Source organism: Heteronotia binoei, chromosome 14 (genome assembly GCF_032191835.1).
Source record: "Heteronotia binoei isolate CCM8104 ecotype False Entrance Well chromosome 14, APGP_CSIRO_Hbin_v1, whole genome shotgun sequence".
In the NCBI taxonomy this organism is placed as follows: domain Eukaryota; kingdom Metazoa; phylum Chordata; class Lepidosauria; order Squamata; family Gekkonidae; genus Heteronotia; species Heteronotia binoei.
Window position 1 is genome coordinate 28,758,542 of NC_083236.1, and position 24,825 is coordinate 28,783,366.

Genomic DNA, 24,825 nt, shown 5'->3' on the forward strand with positions numbered 1-24,825 from the left:
CTCTATGTGCAAAGCAGAGACTCTACAACTAAGCCACAACCTACCACTTACAATGCGTTCTACAGAGTCCTATCAATCCAGGTCAGTGTCTAATCTGAATGAGCAGTGACTCGGCAGCATCTCAGGTGGAGATCTTTCCCATTACCTACATAACCTGAGCCTTTTCACTGGAGATTGGATTCGGGACCTTTCGTATGCAAAGCAGATGTTCCAGAAATGAGACGCTGCACACGAAGGGAGGCTTTCACATACACTAAATAATGCACTTTCAATTCACTTTGCAACTAGACTTTACTATGTGAAATGGCAAAATCCACTTGCAAATGGTCTCTGAAGTGGATTTAAACTGCATTATTTGTGAATGCAGTATGTGTGAAAGCGCCCAAAAGCTTATACCCAAAATTAAACTGTTGGTCTTAAAGGCGCCACTGTACTCAAACTTTGTTCTAGCGCTGAGGCAGTCACTCCCCAGCTTCAATTGCATGAGTGATACACACACACACACACTCAAGAGACAGGAGAAGGGCATGTGTTTATTAAATTCTTCTGTACTCTTTTTCCCAACCAGAAATGATCCTGTGGGTTATTTTAAGTCCTGTTAGCAGGGGCAATCTGGCACAGCGGGGGTATCTGTTTTTCCCCCTATCCAGAAGGATCTAGATAGAGTTAAACCTTCCTTCTTCCACACCATGGCAACCCAGATACAAATCTGCTTTCAAGTGCCAAACAACACACCAACACTGAGATCCTAAACAGTTACACTCTTCTGAGTCCACTGAAATCAACAGGTTTAGGAAGTTGTGGCCTCTTGCTCAGGACTGCACTGGATCCCATCTTCTAGGAAAAACTCTGCCCCCCAGTCTCTTCCTAGTTCTGAACCCTTCTGTTGATCTCCTTGGCTCTTCAGGGCAAAACCAGATGGATACTGGGACATCTGTGAATTTATCTCCCCAATTCTTTTTACTGTGAAACAGTGTGTGTGTGTGTGGGGGGGGGTGGTGGTGGTAAGAAACAATCTGGATGGAGACCAAAGGGGAAAGGGAGTGTTTCTGTTGAGTCTCTCCCCATGCATTGCTTTACCAACTACAAACGCCCCATTCAAAGCTGTTGGGCGGAAATATCCAGGTTGCTCTTATAGTGTTTGCACACACCCCCCTCCCCTGGGACATACAGCAACTCTGGGGGAACCCAGCACAAAGGAAAGGGGTAAGCCTCGGAGCCCTGACTCAATTTCTCCTCCTTCCCTGGGAACTACTATATACCAATTAAAATGCTCTGGAAATCTATTTATGAACCTCCCAGCATCTTTTCTAGCTAGGATCTGTATATATATATATTTTTTGCTTCCCTGTGTCTTAAGGATTTTTCCCAGGTCTAATCCTGCTCCATTGTGAGGAGTTCATCCCAAAATTTTCCTTTCCCATGTAGGAGCTTACCTGCAAATGGTTCAGTCCCCACCCCCCTCCATAAACTGAGCACTGCTCCTGGAATGCCTGCAGGTCGGCCTATCAGCATCAGAGGCTTCACTGCCACAGGCAGGAGACAAGACAAGACAGATAATCTCAGTTATCCCCCCAGCAACCCTATAAATTAGGCCCAATATTATTACCGCTGCGCTGTAGATGGAGACAGAGGCTGGAGGAAGTGACTTGCTTCAGGCCACTGTGTATCTCCAGGCCAGGGATGAAACATGAACTGGCAACGTCTTGGTTCACAGCTAAATCCCCAAGACACAGTTCTCCTTCACAAGGACCTCTCAGCCGTCCATGGGAACCCAAGTCACAGGCAGCCTGTGGAATTCCCCACCACGGGACAGCGTTTAAGCCAAGAGTGAAGCAACCTTTCTAAAGCATTTCACAGCCAGTCCTGAAACGAAAGCTGCAAAGGATTCAACCACCTCTGCGGAATAAAAGAAGTCTCATTGCCATTAGCACCAGTTTGGAAGTAAACTGCAGCTCTGAGGATCTCCCTGGGACTTGGAAGAAGCCTTCTTCTATACCAGAGGATGGCTAGACAGGCAGGCCTCACAGAGGCTCTCCTTACATTTGCAGGATTAGGAAATATCCTACCAAGTTATTTATGGTGGCTTATGATGGTTTCTGCATTTCATATTATTGAATGAGATCCCAAAGGACCAGAGTGCTGTTAAGCTGCTCCCTCTTTTATGAGGCTGCCTGATGGGAAGGGAGGAGATCCTGATTTTAATCTTTTCCTATACTCCTTTGGGATAAAAACCATCCAGTTGCTGGAGGATAATAATGCACTAGGCGTTTCTCTCCCATCCACTTGCTGTCACATCGCTCTCGCTGCCGCCCAAGACACTGTAAATTCACCCACCCTGTTCAAAGGTGGTTAAAGGGATTAGTGGAGGAACAGACCGAATGGTGCAGCAACTGCACCCACTCTCTCTGGAGTGCGGCATTTTCAGAAGAAGCCCAGGTCCAGTCTGACCTGGAGAGCCCAGGCAAGCCCGATCTCATCAGATCTCAGAAGCTACGCAGGGCCAACTCTCTGGAAAGCACTTGGATGGGAGACGTCCGAGGAATACCAGGGGTCGCTGCGGAGTCTTTGTGAGCAAAAATTCTACTTTGTGAGCTACTGGCATTAAAGCTGTGAGCTACTGCATAAATGAGTATGCTCTGAGAGCATTTTTCCTGAGCCAAGACAAAAACGCATGAGCCGGAGGCTAAAAAACTGTGAGCTAGCTCACACTAACTCAGCTTAGAGGGAACACTGGTCGTGAGCCGGGGCAGGTTTTATTCAGTCAACCTCTCTGAATATCCTCCAGGCCTCCAGTAGCGATCAGAGGTTTAGATGACTTCCAGGTGTGTGCACGTATTCACAAACACAAAAATATGAAAATACCAGAAAGAAAGAAAGAAAGAAAGAAAGAAAGAAAGAAAGAAAGAAAGAAAGAAAGAAAGAAAGAAAGAAAGAAAGAAAGAAAGAAAGAAAGAAAGAAAGAAAGAAAGAAAGAAAGAAAGGCCCAGTTTCCTGGGTCAAGACTACCCAATCTAAAACTCCTTGTTTCATACACTGCGGAGTGAGGAAGGGGTGGATGAAGAGGGGTTACTGATGATCTGCACCTAGGGTTACCTGCTCTGGTTTGGGAAATACCTGGAGATTTTGGGGTTGAAGCCTCTGCAGGGAGGGAAGGGACTTCGGTGCAGTATAATGCCACAGAGTCCACCCTCCAAAGCAGCCATTTTCTCCAGGGGAACTAATCTTGGTCATCTGGAGATCAAATTGTAATAGCAGGAGATATCCAGGTGCCATCTGCGGGTTGGCAGCCCTATCTGCAGCACAGTGTATTGAGCCTAACAATGCAAGCGACAATGGAGATTCAAAGCTGACTGCTACCGAGTCAGAACATGGGTCTACTACTAATTCACATCGGTAGTGGCTCTGTAGGGTCTTTCCTAGTCCTGTTACCGGAATTAAACCTTGGACTTCAGAAAAAGAACCTGCAATTTGACTATCACCAACCCTCCCCCCACTCTTCCTTTTTGGCCAGGAGCTGTTGTGTCACTGTCAACAACACGACACCCAACCAAAGCATCAAAGGCAGAGACTCTGGAATTCGTTTCCCCAGCTCTGCTGCATCCGCCTCTGCCAATCTGATACCGCTCATCTGATATGGGTGTGCTTGACACCCACTTTGCACTGATGAGTCAGGAAGGAAAGCGGCTGAGAATCCAGCCCAGCAAGTGCTGGCAACGGTCATTTAAAGACACAGCAAGAGAAAGCCAAGCGCCATAACTGGGAGGACAGTGAATGCAGAGAACACAGTCTCCCAGATCAGCATCTGGCTCAAAGTGAGGGGCGAGCAGCACATCTGTGAGCATTATGTGTCATCCAGCCAGGAGGATTCTGGGCTCTCATAAAAATATGCATGAGGAACAGTAACTGAACCCCAGGGTTCTTGGTTCAAGCCCCAAATGCCTGAGCAGGGTTCGCAGTCAATCACAAACCTCTGCATGAACTAGCTTTTAAAAGGTGTCACTGTCATGGGCTTCCAGATTCTTCCTCTGTATTGAAGACAAGCAGCTTGCCTGCCTGAAGGTTTCTGCCCAGATTTGCCTCAGCATCCTTGAATCAGATGCTCACTCTCCCAGGCACTGCCTAACTCCTTCAGGGACCAGAAAAAAAAGGGGGCAGAGGGAAGGAGTTGACAGAACTTCCCTTCAGTGTGACTTTCTTTTTGCTCTACCATCCAAAGAAATCAGGCACTTCAGGGAAGTAAGTGAGTGGCACCAGTCACCAAGAGAGCTAGAAAGGGGCTTCTCACTCAGCTATGGTGTGTTTCTCAGCCAACAGCTACTACAGTTACTGGAGGCTTCCAGGGGTGGCCCTAAACTGTCTGGCACCTTAGGCGAGGCTAACTTCTGGTGCCTGCCCTGCACTGATAACGTCACCGAGTCACATGGAGGGTGCCCAATTTGGTGCCCTCAGAAGGCCAGCGCCCTAGGCAATTGCCTAGTGGCAGGGCCTGCCCTGGATGCTCCCCTCTATGTGGGAATGTATTCAAGACTCTTGTGCATCTGGACAAGCCTTTCTCACAAGCTGACTAGTGAACCATGGCAGATGCTAGCATTTATGTGGAGAACAGAATTCCTACGGCTTCACAAAGAAGCTCGGTCAGTTTGGTGTAACACTCCGTGAATCCAGCAGATGTATTAATTCTGAGAATTCTGAACAAAGGCTAAAAGGTTTGCAGAAGGGAGGGATGGTGGTTATTCTGGATGACACAATTCAGGACAGAAGGGTGTGGCCTGGAAGATTTATCTGCACATGAAGCTGTCTTATATTGAGACTGACCATTGATGTATCAAATTTTGCCTATCAAATATTTGACTAGCAGCAGGGTCTCAGACCAATGTCTTTCCCATTGCCTACCGTCTCATCCTTTTAACTGGCGATGTAGGAGACTGAATCTGGGACCTTCTGCATGCAAAAGCACCTGCTCCAGCAGTGAGCTATGGTCTCTCCAAGAATCAACCGTAAACACAAGCTTCCACTCTTTTTTGTTGTCATTGTCAAGTCACAGCTGACTTGACACCAACTTTGTAGGGTTTTCAAGGCAAGAGATGTTCAGAGGTGGTTTGCCATTGCCCGCCTCTGTGTCCTGTCCCTGGTATTCCTTAGTAATGTCTCATCCAAATACTAGCCCGGGCTGACCATACTTTAGGGAGGGATGGTGGCTCAGTGGTAGAGCATCTGCTTGGTAAGCAGAAGGTCCCAGGTTCAATCCTCAGCATCTCCAACTAAAAATGGTCCAGGCAAATAGGTGTGAAAAAACTCAGCTTGAGACCCTGGAGAGCCACTGCCAGTCTGAGTAAACAATACTGACTTTGAGGGACCGAGGGTCTGATTCAGTATAAGGCAGCTTCATAAGTTCATATATGTCCATATGCTTAGCTTCTGAGATCTGACTAGCCTGGGCTATCCAAGTCCTTTCACTCTTGGATCATGCGAAACTTCCTTATATGTCACCTACTTCCAGTTTAAAAGGATCAAGTGATAGATGGAACTGAGCCTGGGGCCTTCTGCATGCAAAGCAGATGCTTCACCACTGGGCCCTATAGGAAGCTTCCTTATACCAAGTCAGACCATTGGTCTGTCAAGATTACAGCACTGCGTATCCTGACTTGCAGTGGTTCTTCAGGCTCTCGGGCAGATGTCTTTCCCAACATCTTCTACCCAACACATTTAACTGCAGATGCTGGAGATTAAATCTGGGATCTTCTGCATGCAAAACAGGTGCTCTGCTGCTGAGCTGTGACTCCTCCCCAAATCTAGATCTATCCAGCTGGCTTTTCATCTGAAAGACACCTCCCCAAACAGCCCGTAGTTATCCAAAGACACAACAGATGACAATTAAAATCCAATAAAAAAGCTTTGCTAGGGAAGGGGATTGTTAGTTGGCTGCTACCTGCATCCCCTCTGATGGGCTCTGCAATGGTAACTGGAAACTGGGGGGAGGGGGTCATCAGCCACAGCTGGATCCAGGTGCAATTAAGAAGTGTGTTGAAGGGACTGTAGCTCAGTGGTAGAGCCTCTGCCCGGCATGCAGAAGGTCCCGGATTCAATCCCCGGCATCTTCAGTTGAAAGGACCAGGTAGGAGGTGATGTGAAACACCTCAGCCTGAGATCCTACTGTGATGGGCCAATGGCCTGATTCAGTAGAAGGGAGCTATCTATGCTATCAATGAATAGATTTGATTGGTGCTTGGCTACTTCCTTCCTTCCCACTACTGGTCTCCTATTGGCCTTAAGTAATTTCTAGATTCCTGCTACCACCACTGCAGAGCGTGGGGATGTGAGAATTGGGTTCCTGGTGCTACATGGTGCTGGTGGGGTTGGGGATCAGTGCTCCCTCTAAGCTGAGTTAGTTTGAACTAGCTCACAGTTTTTAAACCTCTGGCTCACACACTCTTTGTTTTAGCTCAGAAAGGATAGCCCCAGAGCAAACTAAGGTATGCAGTAGCTCACAACTTTACTGCCAGTAGCTCAAAAAGTAGAATTTTTGCTCACAAGACTCCGCAGCTTAAGAGGGAGCATTGATTGGGGTGCAGATTCCAATTCAGTGAGGGCCCAGTTATGATGCAAACTGGCTGCCTCAGATGGTGGTAGGGTTGTCAGGCCATGTTCTAGCAACCAGTGAGAGCTGGGTACACTGCATGCTCCATGACATCACTTTTTTGGGGGAAAAAATTCTGGAAATGATGGTGGGTGGCTCTAGGAACCACCAGAAACACTATGATTTTACACAGTTTCTGGTGATTCCTAGAGCTACTAGCAGTCACCTTTGGGGTTGCCTCCATAAACGATATCATGGCATATGTACCACTTTTTCTTTCTCTCCTGATTATTGCTTGGAGAGGTGGCTGGCAATGTGGGAGGCATAGATGGTGCCCGGCCTTGAGGTTTAAGCACCAGAAGCAAGCCTCAGTGAAATGAACATGATCCAGCAGGGTAGTGTTCTTAGGAACCTCGTGTTACTTTCAGAGGACCTTCTGAAGGAGAGCTCAGCAGACTGTACCCCATGTTAATTCTTCTTTAGAGGTAATGCATTTCCTCTCTTGCTAGCATGTTTTGTTGTTGTTGTCGTCTCGCTCTTCCTCCAAAGAACTTAGGGCAGTGTAGAAGAAGACGACATTGGATTTATATTCCACCCTCCACTCAAGAGTCTCAGAGCGGCTCACAATCTCCTTTATCTTCCTCCCCCACAACAGACACCCTATGAGGTGGGTGGGGCTGAGAGCACTCTTATAGCAGCTGCCCTTTTCTAGGACAACCTTTGCCAGAGCTATGGCTATACATGGCTCTCCCTTCACCCTTTTTATCCTCGTAACAATCCTGAAATTGCTGAGCAGTCGGGTTAGAATGGATAAAAGGAGGTATTTCTTCACCCAAAGGGTGATTAACATGTGGAATTCACTGCCACAGGAGGTGGTGGCGACTACAAGCATAGCCAGCTTCAAGAGGGGGTTAGATAAAAATATGGAGCAGAGGCCCATCAGTGGCTATTAGCCACAGTATGTGTGTGTGGCTATATAAATATATAAATGTATATATATAAATTTTTGGCCACTGTGTGATACAGAGTGTTGGACTGGATGGGCCACTGGCCTGATCCAACATGGCTTCTCTTATGTTCTTATGGGTGTTGTTAGCCTTTGACAGATTGGCTGGCCATAAGTCCCACAGGGAGCTTCTCATTTGAGTGGAGATTTGAACCAACTGTATTACTGCAAGGTCTGTTGACCGTGTAATAAACTTTGCTGTTGTGGGTTTGGAACCAGGGTTTCCAAGGCCCTATTCCCACATAATCACAACATAAAGCCTCCTATGACACCTTCTGAGTGCACAGACCTAGGTGATTCCATTGTGTGCAAGCAGGACTGTGCAATCTGTCCACCCCACTGTTTTGTAACAGAGACCTTGCAAAGGGACAGGGGGCATTCTCTGCACTCACAAAAGAATGTCTGCAGTCTAGGTCTTGTCAGTACAAAAGGCTCTGCACATGTGTTAGGGATGCATGTCGATCCCTAAGTTCACCCATACAATTTGCCTTTGCTATGTAGGACACACTTGCACCCATCTGACTCCCCAAAATAGAGCACTAAGCAACAGGAAAGACTCTCAGCCAGTAATTACAGCTGTATTTAGAATTCACAAGCACATGAAAACTGTATTAACTATTAGGAGAAGGAGCTCTCAAGAGGGGGGCCTGTCAAAGGCAGAACACTTTCAAGTTTCCTCTTATTAGCAACTGGAACGGTAGTTAATATTCACCGTAAACACACCAGTCAGATGCGATAATAAAGACTCGCTAGCTAGCAACACATGCACGGCTGTCTCTGGGGCTCGCTGAAAACAAAAATGCAGTCCAAAAAAGAAATTCTCAAAGTATTTCTTCTGAAAGGGTCCCGCTGAAGCCAGGTGTATGAGGAATAGTCAATTCACTGTGGGCTTGTGGGGTATTTTCCCCGTTTCATGGTTAGCACAGCTGCCTAAATGTCATCTTCTGCCGTCTTGGATTCCTCCTGCTGCTTCTGATGTGCAGATTCCCAAAACGATGTGGTGCATGAACAGGAAACCTCACCTTGAGCACTGTTTGCCTTGGTGCTGCTGGGGGAAATCTGGTAACAAGCAGATGCCACTATGTGCAGGACTGTGGTCCTAAAACACAACCACTAGCATATTTTGGGACCTGACCAAGGTTCGGGAAGGGGTCACCAGATCACCACAGACAGATAGCCAACACCTGTGGCAGCTTCGAATGGATTTCCTGCACTCCCATTACTTCTGTTCCGTCTACAGCCTAGTTCATCTACTTACCTGGACTGTGATCCTCTATTCATACCACTATGTATAGAAAGGTCTGGCACAAGGGTCCCAATACAGGGCCTTATATATTATGGCCACTTCACAGAATTCTCTCCTTTCCAAAATAAGGGGCATGGGGGATGTATCCTGTGTGACGTGACCCTCTGTATGCATGGCCTGCGAGTACAACTCTCATGTCAGACATTAGCTTATGCGTGTTGCGCACCTCCGCTCATAAAGATCCATAGCCGAGATAAGCATATGAGCCGGTGTGCCTGGCCTCACCTTTAAATCTCACCACGTCTCACGACATCACTCTCTCAGTAGCCATTTCACTCTGCTCCTCATCAAGCCCTGCCTTCCCCCCTTCATCTTTGTCACTGCTGTGCAACTCATCCTATAAGCGCTCTTGGGGAAGGACTCCCCTGATACAATTAAAGGAGAAAGACTCTGGATATAGTTTGGTTCCAATGGAACAGTCCTGTTTCAACAAAGCCACTAGGCTGACCATTGACTTGAGCAGGCCAATACACGGAATCAAGGCTCACCCCTACCTGCCTGAAACACTTCAAAAGCAGTGTCTTTGAAGCTCTTTATCTCTCTGCAAATTGCAGGAGAGAACGGGAAACGATTCACCTAGCTCCAAAATGCCAACACATAATGCAACTTTCAGCACTATAGACTTTTTTTAAAAAAAAAAAACCTTCTCCTCTTGTTTTGTATTTAGAAATGCCAAATCATTTATCCTCCAGCCCTCAAGTATCGTCTGATATGAAATTAATCATGCCGCTAGCTTTACAAGAGTGCATGAAGTCGTATTTATCCAAAATGCTAGGTGGAAAGGGCCACGTCACTGCTCCAGTACAAATTCAGCTGAAATAAACAAGGATGCTTTTGCTTCAATGACCTCCACTCATTTGAATGGGGCATGAACATCGCAAAAGATGGTGTCCCTTAGCCACGAAATGGATTAGATCTAGCATTGTTATGAGGAGTGTTATTTCTTTTTGCAAAATTAACTTTAAAATAAGCCGTTCATTCCTCTTATTCTCTTTCAAAAGAAAATGTTCTCTTTCATTTTTCTTTGCTGCTTCATTACATTTCTATGCACCAATTTGTCAATTTAGCCCTTGCAGGGTTGGTTTTTAAAAAATGTCAAACACCACAAGATGCTCTAGTAGGAGGGTAAGAAGTTTTGGGAAATCACTGTCTGCCCCTGAGCATCTGCAGAGTGACATGTTGGCATTTTGCACAGCCTCCCTTTCTGTAAACCCCCCTCTCCCCACTATTCTCTTTTGAGTAAAACTTAACTAATCTGAAACAGATTCCAAAACTCCTTAAAAGATGAAGTGATATGGATTGTTGGATTTCAGGGAGAAACTAAACAAAGAGGAACGAAGAGAATTTCTCTCAGCAATGCTAACTGGATCCAACCAACTTTCCTGCAGGTGAAAAGAAAAAGAACCTCCCATTGTCCACCTTCCATCTGACCACCCAAAAACACTATCCCGGGGAACATGAGGCCTGCAGGGGCAAAAGCCATGTGGGACGACTGTAGAAAAGAAGGGAATTAGGTAAGATTGAGTGAAAAAGATGGCTGGATCCAACCCAATGTATTTCCTTTGAGAAGCGTTTTAGCGTTTCTCTCCACAACCAGCGCACATGGCTTCTGAGATCTCCTGAAACCTCCTGGGAATCTCAGATATGTATGCAAAACCAGCCAGGATTAAGGTTTGATGAGTTTGAAAACTGGGCTTCAGCACAGTCTTGGCGTGCTACAGTTCCTGAAGGCCATTTGCACAGAGATCTTTTGTCATTTTCTGGGTCTTAGTGGGGTTTTTAGGTCATTGCATATAAAAGAATACACTTTGAGATAAACGAATGGATAAGACGATTACAGGTTCCTGACCTGCCTTACCTTAAAATCTTCTGGGAGCAGCAATTTTGATGTCCTTAAGAAGCTTAATATGTATCTGAAAATTTCACCGTCCCGATCAATGAAATAGTGTTGTTTTAAACTGTCCAAGACAATAGGTTCTGTGCCATTAAATAGACGGCTTATTCTAGAAGGGAGGGGGAAAAAAGAAAAGAGTAGGCAGAAGGCACACTGTAGATCTTGCAATTGTTATTGAATCAAACAGAACTTTGTAAGGTAGAAGTGTTGGAGAATTTTGCAAAGTTCTAAGGGAGGATTCTGCAGAATTTTCTCCCGCATGCAGTGCTCAGTATAGTCCCCAGCCCCCATCAGATGGTATTCTACAAATATTAAAGTACTCCAAGAGAAAAGTGGGTACCCAACTCAAAAAGCAGCCTGGGAGAAGCAATCTGGACGGCTGGAGAAATTAAGCTATCACCGATGAGCATGGCTGACTGTGGTCAGTGTGGGACCAATAAACTGCCACATTACATTTATTTATTTGTTTTATCAAATTTATATCCCACCCTCCCCTAGCGGGCTCAGGATTGTGGGTGTGTCCTAGAAAAAAGTACCTGCCTTTTCCCAGAGAACTTTTCAAACTTTTTATGGTCATATTAGGACATGACTGAAATACACAATTGGGTGAGGAATACGTTTTGACAGAAAACTACATCTTTGACCTTCTCCTAGGGACAATTTTATCATCGATAGGGGGAAATAGAACCATACATGCCATTAACTAGTAGGTCCGTGAGGATTCCCTTTTGCACACGTCTGCCTTGAAACGATCAGTTCCTCTCCTGACAGTTGTTCCGTTACCAAATGTGACTCAAATTTCAAACATCTCTTAAGACTTCTCTGCCTTTTCCTGCAAAAGGAACCCCTCCAGCCTCTTCGTCTTTCCCTCCTAATTTGGTTTTCATCTCTCAGGAAGCAACGAGGTCCCACCAGAACTGCTGCAGTTTGGGGTGCGATTCTATATTCAGGTAGTTTGGGGACAGGCTGGGTGCCTCCTTCCTGCCTGGCCCAGATTGAGAAGGATCTTTTTGATGTCGCATTGTTCTCCCACTTCATGCATAATTTTCTTTCCAGTATCGCTCCTCAATCTGGTGTTTCCAGTTTGTTCTAATTTAGTAATCATCTTCAGATTTCATTAGTGTGCCATCTACTCTCTTTTGGATTAATTACAGAGATATTTAATATCGCTGGAGCTCACATAATTTCCTGCCGAATGCCAGGGGAAGATTCCGCGCCCTCGCCGGGATTTACACTTTGTGGCTGGTCACTCCCTCCCTCGTTTGCAATCTGCCAACCAATGTTCTAAGCAGGCAACACACATTAAATTGTCTGGGATAGAATGAATGAGGAAAGTGTCCGGTGCGCATTACAAAGCCCCAATGTTTTCTGCTTCATCCTGCCCCACCCAACCACAAATTAGGAATTTTTTTTAAATTAAAAAAAAGCAATTTGCTTGGAAATATTTGCTCTTGCAGGACTTGGGCAGAATCTCCTGCTCCTGACACAGTGAAACTCCAGATATACCAGGCTCTGCACTTTGCACAACAACACATTTCTTACAGTTAACACACACACACGTAATGCATGGCTGACATGCTGCATCTCTGAACAAACATACACTTTCTCCCAGGGCTTTTTTTGTGGCAGGAACTCCTTTGCATATTAGGCCATACCTAGATGACCTTCTGGGGTACAGAAGGTGGAATGGTAGAGGCTCAATATCATCAATCTCTGAAGTTGTAAAGTCAGTCTTTAGATCAGGGGTGGGGAACCTCTGTCCTGAGCGCAGTATACGGGTCAATTGGTGTGGCCCTCGGGGATTGCAGGGCTGAACCGAGCCATGTGGCAGCCTCTCTGGGGCCTGGCTGGCCAGCGAGGATTGTGGGTCCCAACTGTGCTGTGCAGCAGCCTCCCCAGGGCCAGGCAGGGATCACAGGGCCCAGATGTACTGTGCGGCAGCCTCCCTGGGGCCTGGCTGGCCAGCCAGAATTGCTGCAGGGCCTGGAAAAGCTACTGTCGCAGTTCAGTTTGCACTTGATTATCCCAGATGGTGTGGCCTAATATGCTAATGAGTGTGTGACCTAATATGCTAATATTAGGGGATGTGGTCTAATATGCTACTGAGCTCCTGCTGGTCTTTTTCTACAAAAAAGCCCTGGACCTATGCATTTGCCTAAGGCAGCGGGCCAGGGGTGTGTCTGTGTGTGCCAGATTAGGCTCTCCCCACATGACTTCCAATAGAGAAACAATTATTTGCATTAATGTTGCTGAATCATTCTCCCTCGGCAGAGCAGTTTTTAAAGTTGATAATTTTTTATGGCCCGCAAAAGATGTTATAAATATCCACATGGCCCTTGGCAGAAAAAATGTTCCCCATCCCTGCCTTGGATAGAAGACCACCAAGAAAGGCTCTGCAGAGGAAGGCAATGGCAAACCACTTCTGTTTATCTCTTGCATTGAAAGCACCTTACTGGAGTCACTATAAGTTGGTCGCAACTTAGTGGCACTTCCAGGGCTTTTTTTGTAGCAGAAACTCATTTGCATATTAGGCCACACACCCTTGATGTAGCCAATCTTCCAAGAGTTTACAGGGCTCTTAGTACAGGGCCTATTGTAAGCTCCAGGAGGATTGGCTACATCAGGGATGTGTGGCCTAATATGCAAAGGAGTTCCTGCTACAAAAGAAGCCCATATGTACATAAGAGATATGGAGCAGATCTATTGCTTTAGCCAATATTTTGCCATGCTGTTCAAGTGATAGGGATTCAGTCTGAAGCACAGTCTAATGGCAGGATGCTGCTCAGTTGTGCTTTGAGAGCAGCAGACCATCTGTATAAGAGAAGAATGCAGTTTGGCCCTACTCTGCATCTTCCCAAAGCCTCCTCTTCCTTCTTTTCATCTGCTTGAGGCAAATTTCAGCCTCTCCAAGCATCCCACTGAGAAATACAAGCTTACCACATCCAGAGTGCCACAATCCCCATTTCAGAATGCATGCAGAGGACTACAAGTTTAAACATTTCCTCATCAATTTTTTTTTTAAAACCCAGACCTTCACCACACTCAGAAACTAACACACAAAAAAGGCTCAGCAACAACCTCATTGATGTTCTGGCTTTGTACAAGTGGGGGTTTTTTCACATGGAGAAGCATTCACGTTCTACAGATACCCTTTTAGGCAGCTGAATGTTTAGTTCTGTTTTTTATGCCCCCGGCTTGTTTGTTTATGGCTTGTTTTAACATAGGTAATTCCTATTTTTTTTTCTGATTGTATTGTACTGTTTATGAACTGCCTTGAGTGGTTCTCTGGAGAGGCGGCGGATACATTTTGTGGATTAATAAATAAATTCTAACAGGCTCTTTCCTCTCTGCAGTCAGAAGTGGCAGAGAGGGTATCCTACATGACATTTCTGAACATACTGACATAGATCCAACCACACAGTTCTGAAAGACTTAAGGGCCCTCAAGTCTTTGCAAGAGAACTTCCCCCCCTCTCACCTACCTTGCCCCTCATTTTGCTCCTGAGGGTCTGCTAACCCCAAGGAACAACATTTCAAGGCCATGACGGGAGGGAGGGGGGCGGGAAGTCCTGCTTGGTAAAATCCAGGGGTTGTGGATTCACAACGATGAAGGAGGTGGAGAATCCCTTTGGTGCAAGGGCCTCAAGTTGTCTAAGGGTTAACTTCTTCTCAACGTTATGTGCATGACTGAAGCTGGAATTCAACCGAATCTTTGCTCTCCTCTTGGTCAGAACTGGAATCAATTAGTGGGGGATACACTGATAAGCCCTGTGCTCAATCTTGTACTGAATTAATTTAGCAATGCTGCAGCTTTGAGAACATCCACAGCGGCGATGGGAGCAGATTAGATGTTTGCTGGAACTCCCAGAAAGTCGCAGCCTTTAATGCTGAACGCAGGCAAAGTCTTTTAGGCCTGTCCTTTCCTGCAAACTTTCCCCATCGCTCTGCAGATGTTTCTCTGCTTCTCATCCTTTCATATTAAAACTAATCCAGGGACTGCCTGTGGATCCTTCAGTATCACCACTCAAAGGCCAGCAGCTCAAAGTTTCCCAGTTAGCATGGTGAGTTGTCAATGGGGCCAGTATGGGACTTTGGCCTGGAGAGTGTTGTCACCCTGAATGAGGGGTCTCAGTCCCTTGGTGAGGGAGGGTGATCCTTTGCTCCCTGGTCCTGTAGCACTGTGTGAGTTGACGTCACTCTCAGAAGTGACATAGGTAGCTCTAGGAATCACTGGAAACTCTAGGGTAGAACCATGGAGTTCCCAGCAATACCTAGAGCTATCCTTAGAGCTAATGGTGTGCCAGCCTCCCCATATCCCTGCCCAAAACCCTCCTGCCAGTTGTCAGCACACTACCTGGCAATGGTACCAATCAGCTTTTTGGCTGGCCAAAAAGGAAAGGAGTCACCTCTGACTCCCTCAGGACCAGCATGAACAAAAGCTGTGTGAGACAAAGGCCCTTGTAAGGAGGGGAACTGGGCTTGTGAGGAAGATTTTTAACAAGCTGGCAGTAGAGGAAGAGATGTTGCTCCAAATCCCCTGGCCACATGACATTTAGGGCCTTAAATGAAAGAAAACAAGCACTCTGAATTGTACAAAGAAACAGACCTCTCAGCTTGGAGGTGACAGCCTCTAACTTGGGCCTGGCGGTTTTACACTGGACAATGGTAATACCACACACCACTAAAAACTGTACCCTGACATATCTGTAATTGTGTGAAGACACAGTCCTGTGGTTTTGAAAAGATGTTCAAAGAAAACATTTTTTTTAAACAGCAGAGACGTGACACTGGCACAAAATGTAAACTGTAGTTAGTGCCAGAAATGCAGTATCACAAGTACACAAGAGTGCCCAATAGCCGTCTGTGAAGGACTGGACAATATATTTCCCAGAATCCCTTTCCACAGCTTGCAAGCTCAGAGGCCTTGTTCCCACAGTCAGCTATAGTCTAGAGTGTACCACATCAGACTGAAGGTGTGGCCTCATACAATGGAATGCTCCCCCAGGAGATTCCTGCACATCAAAAACTCTAGCATGTGAAAGCGATTTTGTATATTGGGGTGCGAGTGTGAGGTGTGGGCTGAAGTGGTACAGTTAGAGATGCCAAGATGGGAGGGCAGAGAAGTGGGTATGGTTGCCAGACCTCTTGGTCTGGGTGGGGGTCTCCTGCTTTTGGGTGCTTCTCCCCCCCCCCCCCCCCGCATTACTCCCTCTTATCTCTGAGAAGCTGGAAATAATTGTGGTGTGCCTGCATAACCTGGAAGTGAAATAGGCATGTCAGGCAGCAACACTGGTTTTTGGGCAAAACTCTATGATTTGTAGGTCATTTTACCAGAGTTTTGCCCAAAAACCAGACCATTGCTGCCCATTGTCCCCATGTCATTGCCAAGTGATGTAGGCACGTCACGGCCTCACAGGAGGGATGGTGGCTCAGTGCCAGAGCATCTGCTTGGCAAGTAGAAGGTCCCAGGTTCAATCCCCAGCATCTCCAACTGAAAAAGGGTCCAAGCAAATAGGCATGATAAACCTCAGCTTGAGACCCTGGAGAGCCACAGCCAGTCTGAGTAGACAATACTGACTTTGATGGACCGAGGGTCTGATTCAGCAAAAAAGTTTCATATGTTCATGTCCCCACTCCTGGAGAGATCCCTTCCACCCCATGTTGGTACACTGTTGGGACTTTGCAACCCTAGGGGTGGTGATGGGGGCAGGCACGTTGGCATCATGCCAGTGCGTGATGCCACTTCAATGAAAAACTGGAAGTGAAAGAAGAGGTTGCCAGGTATGGCAGAAGGGGAGGTGAGAACTTACCGAGGGTGAGGCACTGATGTCACTTCTGAGTCACATCGGAAGTTGCAGCATGTCAGAGATAAGAATCTCTTCCTCCCATTTCACCACACAGTTTTCTCCCGCTGACTAGCTGAGCAGCAGGGTGCAGGAAATGTCCTGCCAAAAGTGGGTACCTGGTAAGCCTATGTACATCCTAGACCCAAGTTGATCCTCTCTATGAGAATGAAGCCAGAGCTAACCTACTAACGGGCAGAAGCAAAACACTGACTTGATGCCTGAGGTCAGGTCTAGAAGAGACATCCCCCATGGTTGCTCTGAGTCCACAGATCAGATTTTAAAGCACTACTTTCTGGTCCAATGCTCTGCCCTGAAGCAGGATGGCCTACAAAGAAATATCCATTGCTTCCCTGAAAAAATGTTAACAGCTTCCTTAGCGAGCCTCTTTCCAGTGTCAAACTGCTCTTTCAAGGGGTTTCACTCTCTCTCTTGTTCCCTTCCTGTAATTTTAAGTAAACCTGTTTCTTCTCACTTATGAACCTTCAGTTGCTCTCCCTCTCTCTATAACCGTCATGCCAAATATTTGAAACTACCCACATCTGCTCTTGGCCCACCTTAGTTTCCTGAGGCCGGGGAAACTTGGAGCCCATCAAACTGTCACCGGCAATCCCTGTTTCCATGACAAAATAAAATGGCTGCAGAAACGGCACAATCTGTTTGAAAGACATTTTCTTACTTATGACTTAAGTTGCCAGGAAGGCTCATGTTTGGCCACACAGTGCATCAAGGAACTGTCAGCAATGTATTGATTACACTCAGAAATGAATTAGCTCATAAAAAAGAACAAAGTTGAAGGCTCACACCCATCTTCAGCTGGCCAAATGCCCCTAGAATTGCCTGGAGATCCCTTAGAATTACAATCAGTTCCCTAAGAAAATGGTTGCTGTGGAGACTCTGTGGCATTATATTAGGGTTGCCAACCTCCAGTTGGTGCCTCTGGAATTACAGCTTATCTACTGGAATTACAACAGTTCTCCAAATGAAAGAGACCAGGTCCGCTGAAGAAAACGACCATTGGTACTTACCGTGAGGGGTCATTCTCCTCTGAGTACAGGAGGACATCTTGGGTGCTTTCCACCATCTTGTCAGGGAGCCAGGGAATAGAATAATTCTTCTTCCTCTTCCTTGACCCTGGATCTCCTCAGTTGGGATGCTTTGATAAGCAGTCTCTAAACTATCAACCTTACTCACAATAAAGAAATAGTAATAACAGTCAGTTAATATGCAAAAAGGATAACATAAGGAACTGTAAAGAATTGTAAAGAACTGTGGAGCAGCAGAAGAAAATGGAATAGATATAGCAGAATAGACCCTAGTACGAGCGATGCAACGTGGTGGGCAAGATGTCCTCCTGTACTCGGAGGAGAATGACCCCTCACGGTAAGTACCCCTCTGAGTCGGAGGCCATCTTGGGATCTCCTATAGCAGTAAATTAATGGCTGGGTGGGGCATCGCTCTCTTCTAGGACCACATGTTGTAAAACCTTTCTGCCAAATGCTGCTTCTGCTGAACTGTAGGAGTTTAATTTGTAGTGTCGGACAAATGTTGAGATAGAGGACCATGTTGCGGCCCTGCACACCTCGTCTACTGAAGCATAATTGTTAAAGGCTGCGTTAGTTGCAGCACTTCTAGCTGAATGTGCTGTAATACCTCTGGGTACTTCTAATTTCATTGCTCTATAGGCTTCTGCAATACATTGTTTAATAGCATAGCTGATGGCTGAAGTTGACATCTTTTGGCCCAATCTTGGTTGTGCAATGTTAATGAACACGGCATCCATTTTCCGGATTGGTTCAGTGCTGATTAAATATGCTTTTAGACAGCGTCTGACATCTAAGTTATGCCACATTCGCTCCCTAGGATGTCTGGACAAAATGATGGCAAGTGAAGTTCTTGAGACTTGTGAAATTTTGACACAATCTTGGGTTGAAAAGTAGGATCTGTACGAAGAACTACTTTGTCTTTGTGAAAAATACAAAGTTCTTTCTTTACAGACAGTGCATTGATCTCCGACACCCTTCTTGCTGAAGTGATCGCTATTAAGAAGATTGTCTTTAAGCGTAACCATCTTAGAGAAATGCCTTGAATAGGCTCAAAGGGTGTTTTAGTGAGTGCGGACAAGACAGTGTATAGACGCCACGTCGGAAACCTATGTGGAGGGCACTTGAGGGTGGCTCCCCTTAAGAACCTCTGTACATGTGCGTGCTTGGAGGGATCTTTACCTTGTATCAGTCCCAATACGGAAGATAGTGCTGCTACCTGTCTCCGTAAGGTGGTTGGTTTCAGTCCAGATTGTAATCCATTTTGTAGGAATTCCAATATGTCTTGAATTGACGAATTTAGTGGATCTTTTGCTTTTCTGTGACACCACCTATGAAAAGCTTTCCAAGTGGTATTGTAAATTCTAATGGTGGACTTCTTTCTGGAGGCCAATAATGTGTCAGTGATCTCTGAAGAATAACCTAACTTCAGGAATGTAGACCGTTCAATTTTCACATGGTCAATTGCAGCCAATCTGGATGTGGATGCCAAATTGGACCCTGTGTCAACATGTCTGGAACGATTTCTAGCTGGAGAGGTTGAGTGATTGATAGCCTCTGGATAGATGAGAACCATGGGCATTGTGGCCACCACGGGGCTACTAATATGACCTGTGCTTTCTGATGTTGTACTTGTCGAAGAAACCTTGATAATACTGGAATCGGGGGGAAGGCATACAGTAGGCCATGAGGCCAACTCACTGTCAGTGCATCCACCGCTGCCGCAGCCGGGTGAAAAAATCTGGTGCAAAAGGTTGTTACCTGGTAGTTGTCGTGAGAAGCAAACAGGTCCATTATAGGTTGACCAAACTGTTCGACTATCTGCTGGAATATTGACTTCTTTAATCTCCATTCCCCTGGTTGTATGGTCGTTCGGCTGAGCCAATCTGCTTGAACATTGGCAATGTCCTTGATGTGTTCTGCCCTGATGGAAAGAAGGTGGTGTTCTGCCCAGTTGAATAATGTCTTTGCTTCCCTGGACAGAGCTGACAACCTTGAGCCCCCCTGATGGTTCAGGTAGGACTTTGCAGCCACATTGTCTGTTCTTACTAGTACATGCTGTTTTTGTACCTGATCGGTGAATAATAATAGGGCTAGGCGTATTGCTCGTAGTTCCAATACACTGATCGACAGTTGGGTTTCTGACGGTAACCATCGACCCTGCGTTGGTATGTTGTCGAGCGTTGCTCCCCAACCTGACAGACTGGCATCCGTGAACAGCTGCATCTCTCTGGAAAGATAGTAAACTCTCCCTTGTCGCAGACTGGAATCCCTGGACCACCACATCAGAGATTTCTTGACCTCTAATGTGACCTTGATCTGTGGATTCTGTTTTGTCGTGATCTGGTACTGGTGAGGGTGGATTAACCTTTGTAACAGTCTCGTATGTAATCTGCCCCACTGAACTGCATCTATGTTTGAGATGAGCAAACCCATCAATTTGGCTAAAGTCAATAATGGAGTGTGAGTGTTCCGAATGACTAAATTCACAAGTTGCTTGGTTTTCTGTATCTTGTCGTTCAGAAGAAATCAAGACTTCTTTCATGTATCTATAATCATCCCCAAGTGTTCCAACCTTTGTGTTGGTTCTAGAGAGCTCTTGGCTACATTTATAAGAAAGCCGTGTTCCTTTAGACACTGCATAGTTGCTTGGACATCCGACAGAGCTTTCCAGTTGGACGCTGATCTGATTAGAAGGTTGTCTAGGTATGGATGAACGTGTATCCCGTTGTCTGAGATGTGCCACCACATTTACCATCACCTTCGTGAATACCCTGGGGGTCGTGGCTAGACCGAAGGGAAGCGCTCTGAATTGAAAGTGTCTGTTCCCCACACAGAACCGAAGGAACCAGCGATGAGATAGCTGGATCGGAATGTGCAAATAAGCTTCCGTGAGATCCAGTGAGGTGAGGAACTCTCCTGGTTGTAAGACCTCTCTGATTGACTTCAGGGTCTCCATACGAAAGTGTCGTAGATGAATGAATCTGTTGAGAAACTTTAGATCAAGTATTGCTCTCCAGTCCCCGTTTTTCTTGGGAACCGCAAAGAATATTGAATAAACACCTCAACCCCTCTGATCTGTTGGAACATGTTCTATGGCATTGATCTCTAAGAGATGTGTGATGGCCTTGTTCATTACAGAACTTTTTGTAGAGTTCTTCTGGATCGGGGACACCAGAAAACGTTCTGGTGGAATGCTTTTGAATTCTATTGCATACCCGCATGATACGATTTCTAATGTCCAGCAATCTGTTTGGGAAGCCTCCCAAGCGTCTTGAAATTATTGAAGTCTTCCCCTTACCAGAGTTGAAGTCCAGTCACACCTTGCTGAATTTTGGCTCCCGGTCCTGCTTGTCTCTATGCTCTGAATTCTGCTCGTTGAATCTAGGATTATTGAACCCTTTTCTGAAGGGTTGTCTTGGTTTGTTCCAGGATGATTTCTTGTTATCTGCATAGGATCTTGATCTGGCCAATGTGTGTGAGGAACGAAAGGACTGAGAACAGAAGCTTCTTCTGTCAGTTCTGCGAATGTTCCTTGGCATGGCTTTCTTTTTGTCTTTGGTTTCCACTAAGATCTTATCTAAGGCACTACCAAAGAGCTTTTCTCCTTGAAATGGATACGATATCACGATTTGTTTGGAATGGTTGTCTGCAGGCCATGCTTTAAGCCAGATGCCTCTTCTGGCTACTGCCCCTGACGCCAGACCTCTGAACAGAAGGTGAGGGCATCCAGAGAAGTGTCGGCCGTGAAGTCTGCTGCTTTAAGTAGTCTGGTGGTTCCCTCCATCAATTTCTTATTATTTTCTGGTAGCAATTGAGAGAGTCTCCTAGCCCAGACTGTGGCTGCTCTAGATTAAATAGATGATGCAGTACATGCCTTAATTGCCATAGTTACCGCCTCGTGTGATCTTTTTAGGGCTATGTCAATTTTCTTGTCCCAATTGTCTCTAATGGAACCATGTCCGTCTTCTGACACCAAACCCGGATTTTGAAGAGCCGTCACTGGTGCGTCCACTACTGGAACCTGCAACATTTCATTTGCAAAAACAGGCAAATCATATAACTTTTTTACAAAGGCAGGAAACTACCAATTAGAGTTAGGTTTTCCCCATTCAGCTTTTAATTGTCTCTCAAAGAATTGTGGAAAAGGGAAAACCTTGGTAGTGGTGTATGAGCCTGGGAAAAACTCCCTATCCCCAGTAATTTTATTCCTGGCACTGGTATCGGTACTGGGATTCTCCTCCCCAGAGGCAGACTCTTGGAGCACCAGTGCTGCCATGACCCTGGTTAACAAATACTGATAGTCATCAGCTTTAAAGCAGCGAACCGACTGCTCTGGGACACAGACATCCTCCACCTCCTCAACTGAAATAAAACTCTCTTGATCTTTGAATTGTGACTCCACATCCGACTGATTCTCCTCTGAATCTTCCTCTAACAATCTAGAGTTAGAGATCTCTTTTCTGGCTGCCTTAGTTGGCCAGTTGTGCTCTCTGGAAAGATTTTTCTCTGGGCGCCTTGAGGAGGAAGAAGGAAGGGAAGGAGATCTGGATCCCACTGACCCCATGCCCATAGCCCCTGATTGACAGGCATTAAACATTTCTGCTCTAATTGTTTGCTGAAGCATAGTCATAAATTCAATAGAAAATGGCTCTTTAGGGTACACTATATTACCACTTTGTTGTATTAGGGCTGGATCGAGCGTGGAGGCGTGATTCGATAGGGGTTGGTCTCTTGTATTGTCTCCTGCCGGGAGATTGGTAACCGTCCCAAGGGGCAAAGCATAAGGCTCCTGGTGCCTGTCTGGCGAAACGCGCACCAAAAATCCTCCTTCAAAATGGCTGCTGTCAGATGCGAGCCTCTGGTGGGGAGGAACTTCAAGCCCTTTCGTTGAAGCCCCTGGACGTTTCAGCCCGCGGTGACTAGAGTCACTAAAACGGGCAACGTTGCCGGGAACCGCAGCAAGCTGGGAAGACATGTCGGTTCTGGGGTCCACTCCCACAGCCTCAGTGCGAGGACTTACGGAGGACGCGTCTTCTAGGAACTCGTCCCTGAAATTTTCCATCCGCCGCTCTTTGCTGCGCTCCACAAGTGAAGGCAAGGAAAAAAAAAAGTCAGCCGCTTTAAAAGCAGCCGTAGCTTGCGCTGCTCTCCCAACTACTGTGAAGGTGTGAAGGCAGATGGAAAGTGAAAGTAGCTCAGTGTAACAGACTGGAACTTAAGAAGATTGTTAGACAGAGGAGTAAGGTTGGGAAAAAGGAAGAATTAGATTAGGAATAAAGAATAGGATTAAAATTGCTTCCTATCTTCTAGGAGCTAAACTAGCTAGTTGCTCTCTCTCTAGAGGCAGGAAAGAAACTGAGATCTGGATGCTCCAGGGTCAAGGAAGAGGAAGAAGAATTATAGTATTTCCTGCCTCCCTGACAAGAAGGTGGAAAGCACCCAAGATGGCCTCTGACTCAGAGGGAGAATGGTAGCTTCAGACAGTGGGCTCTTCTATTGCATCACATCTCCACTGAACACCCTTCCCCATGGTCTCCATAATTTTGAGAACAGAGCAATAAAATATTCTGGGTATAAAGGTAAAAGTAGTCCCCTGTGCAAGCACCAGTTGTTTCCAACGCTGAGGTGATGTCGCATCACGATGTCTTCACAGCAGACTTTTTAAGGGGTGGTTTGCCATTGCCTTCCCCAGTCATCTACACTTTCACCCCAGCAAGCTGGGTACTCATTTTACTGACCTCGGAAGGATGGAAGGCTGAGTCAACCTTGAGCTGGCTACATGAACCACAGCTTCTCTTAATCTGCTGCAGTTTTGTGTGATTTGGTGTGATTTGATCTGGCTTTGCTGGCTGCTAGGGAAGGGGGGCCCTCTAGGCCAGGGGTGGCCAAACTGTGACTTGGGAGCCACATGTGGCTCTTTCACACATGTTGTGTGGCTCTTGAAGCCCCCACCACCCTATCAGCCAGCTTGGAGAAGGCATTTGTTTATTTAAAACACTTCTCTGTGCTAAACCAGCCAAAGGCTTGGAGACTGCATTTAAAGTTAAAGTTGCTTTCTTTCCATCTCTCCCTCCCCATCTATTTTCCTTCCTTCCTTCCTGTACTGTGGCTTTCAAACATCTTATGTTTGTGTCTTGTGGGTCTCTGAAGTTTAGAGGGAACATTAGTAGAAACTGGCATCTGTACAGATTACTAAATGCAGCTTTTCTTGGTGCAGGTTCCAATTTTTGGAGGGCGCAACGTCCTAAATAACAGGAACCATTCAAGTAACCTAGTGGCACACCCTTTCATACAGAAAATTTTTTGATGCCCATCAGTCAAGGAATATGGTTGACAAACTAATCACTGGTTCACCAAGCTAACCAGGTCTGCTCGTGGTCAGTTGAAATGGCTGATTTGGGGGTGCCAGCAAGGGGTACCCCAAGATCTCCCATCACAGAAAGCACCAGTATGGTTCTGCTTATTTAAATATTTCTCTCCTGCCTCTTACCCTCTGGTTCAAGGAAGCTTAAAGCAGTTTACATAAAAGTCATACATTTCGTTAGGGAAAGTGCAAGATCAATTAAAAAACAAAACAAGGAAACTCAACAATAACCAAGCAGCCCACCATTTCTTTCTTTTTTAGTATTTTTGCATTTTGTGTGTGTGCGTGCGCACTTGCGTTTGTGTCCCTGTGCCTGGAAGTCATGGCAGCCTCTGGTGGGGCTCTGGTGAGACTCCTGGTGGGGCATAGAGGACATTCAGAGAAGTGGCTTGATAGCCTGCCTCCACCTCCCGACTCTGGTATTCTTTGGAGGTCTCCCATCCAAAGTGCTTACAGTCAGCCCTGCTTAGCTTCCGAAATCTGATGAGATCAGACTTGCCTGGGCTATCCAGGTCAGGGCAAGCAGTCCACCATTTCAAATAGTCCTCCACTGTCAAATAGCCATAAGGCACGCAACAACACCCTCCAAAGCTATCAAAAGCTGTCCTAAATATCACTGCTTCTGAAACCTGCTAAGGTCGATGCTCTCTTAATCTCTTTTAGAAAGCCACTTCCTAAGGAAACCTTGGTCAGGCTTGTGGGTGGGGAGACAGCCAGGAGTAACTGTGGAACAACAGCTGAGGAGAGGAACAGGTTTGGGGCCTGGTGCATCAAGCCCCACCTCTCC

General features: G+C 46.2%; 1 protein-coding gene across 2 annotated transcripts in view; it reads right to left on the reverse strand.

The window, feature by feature from the left end:
- Positions 1-24,825, reverse strand: part of KCTD15 (potassium channel tetramerization domain containing 15) — an 84,653-nt gene that overhangs the window by 21,479 nt on the left and 38,349 nt on the right. For both annotated transcript variants that reach the window (XM_060254293.1, XM_060254292.1), the window contains exon 3: positions 10,751-10,895. In XM_060254293.1, coding sequence (XP_060110276.1) covers positions 10,751-10,895 — 145 coding nt within the window. The remainder of the gene's footprint in view (positions 1-10,750; positions 10,896-24,825) is intronic.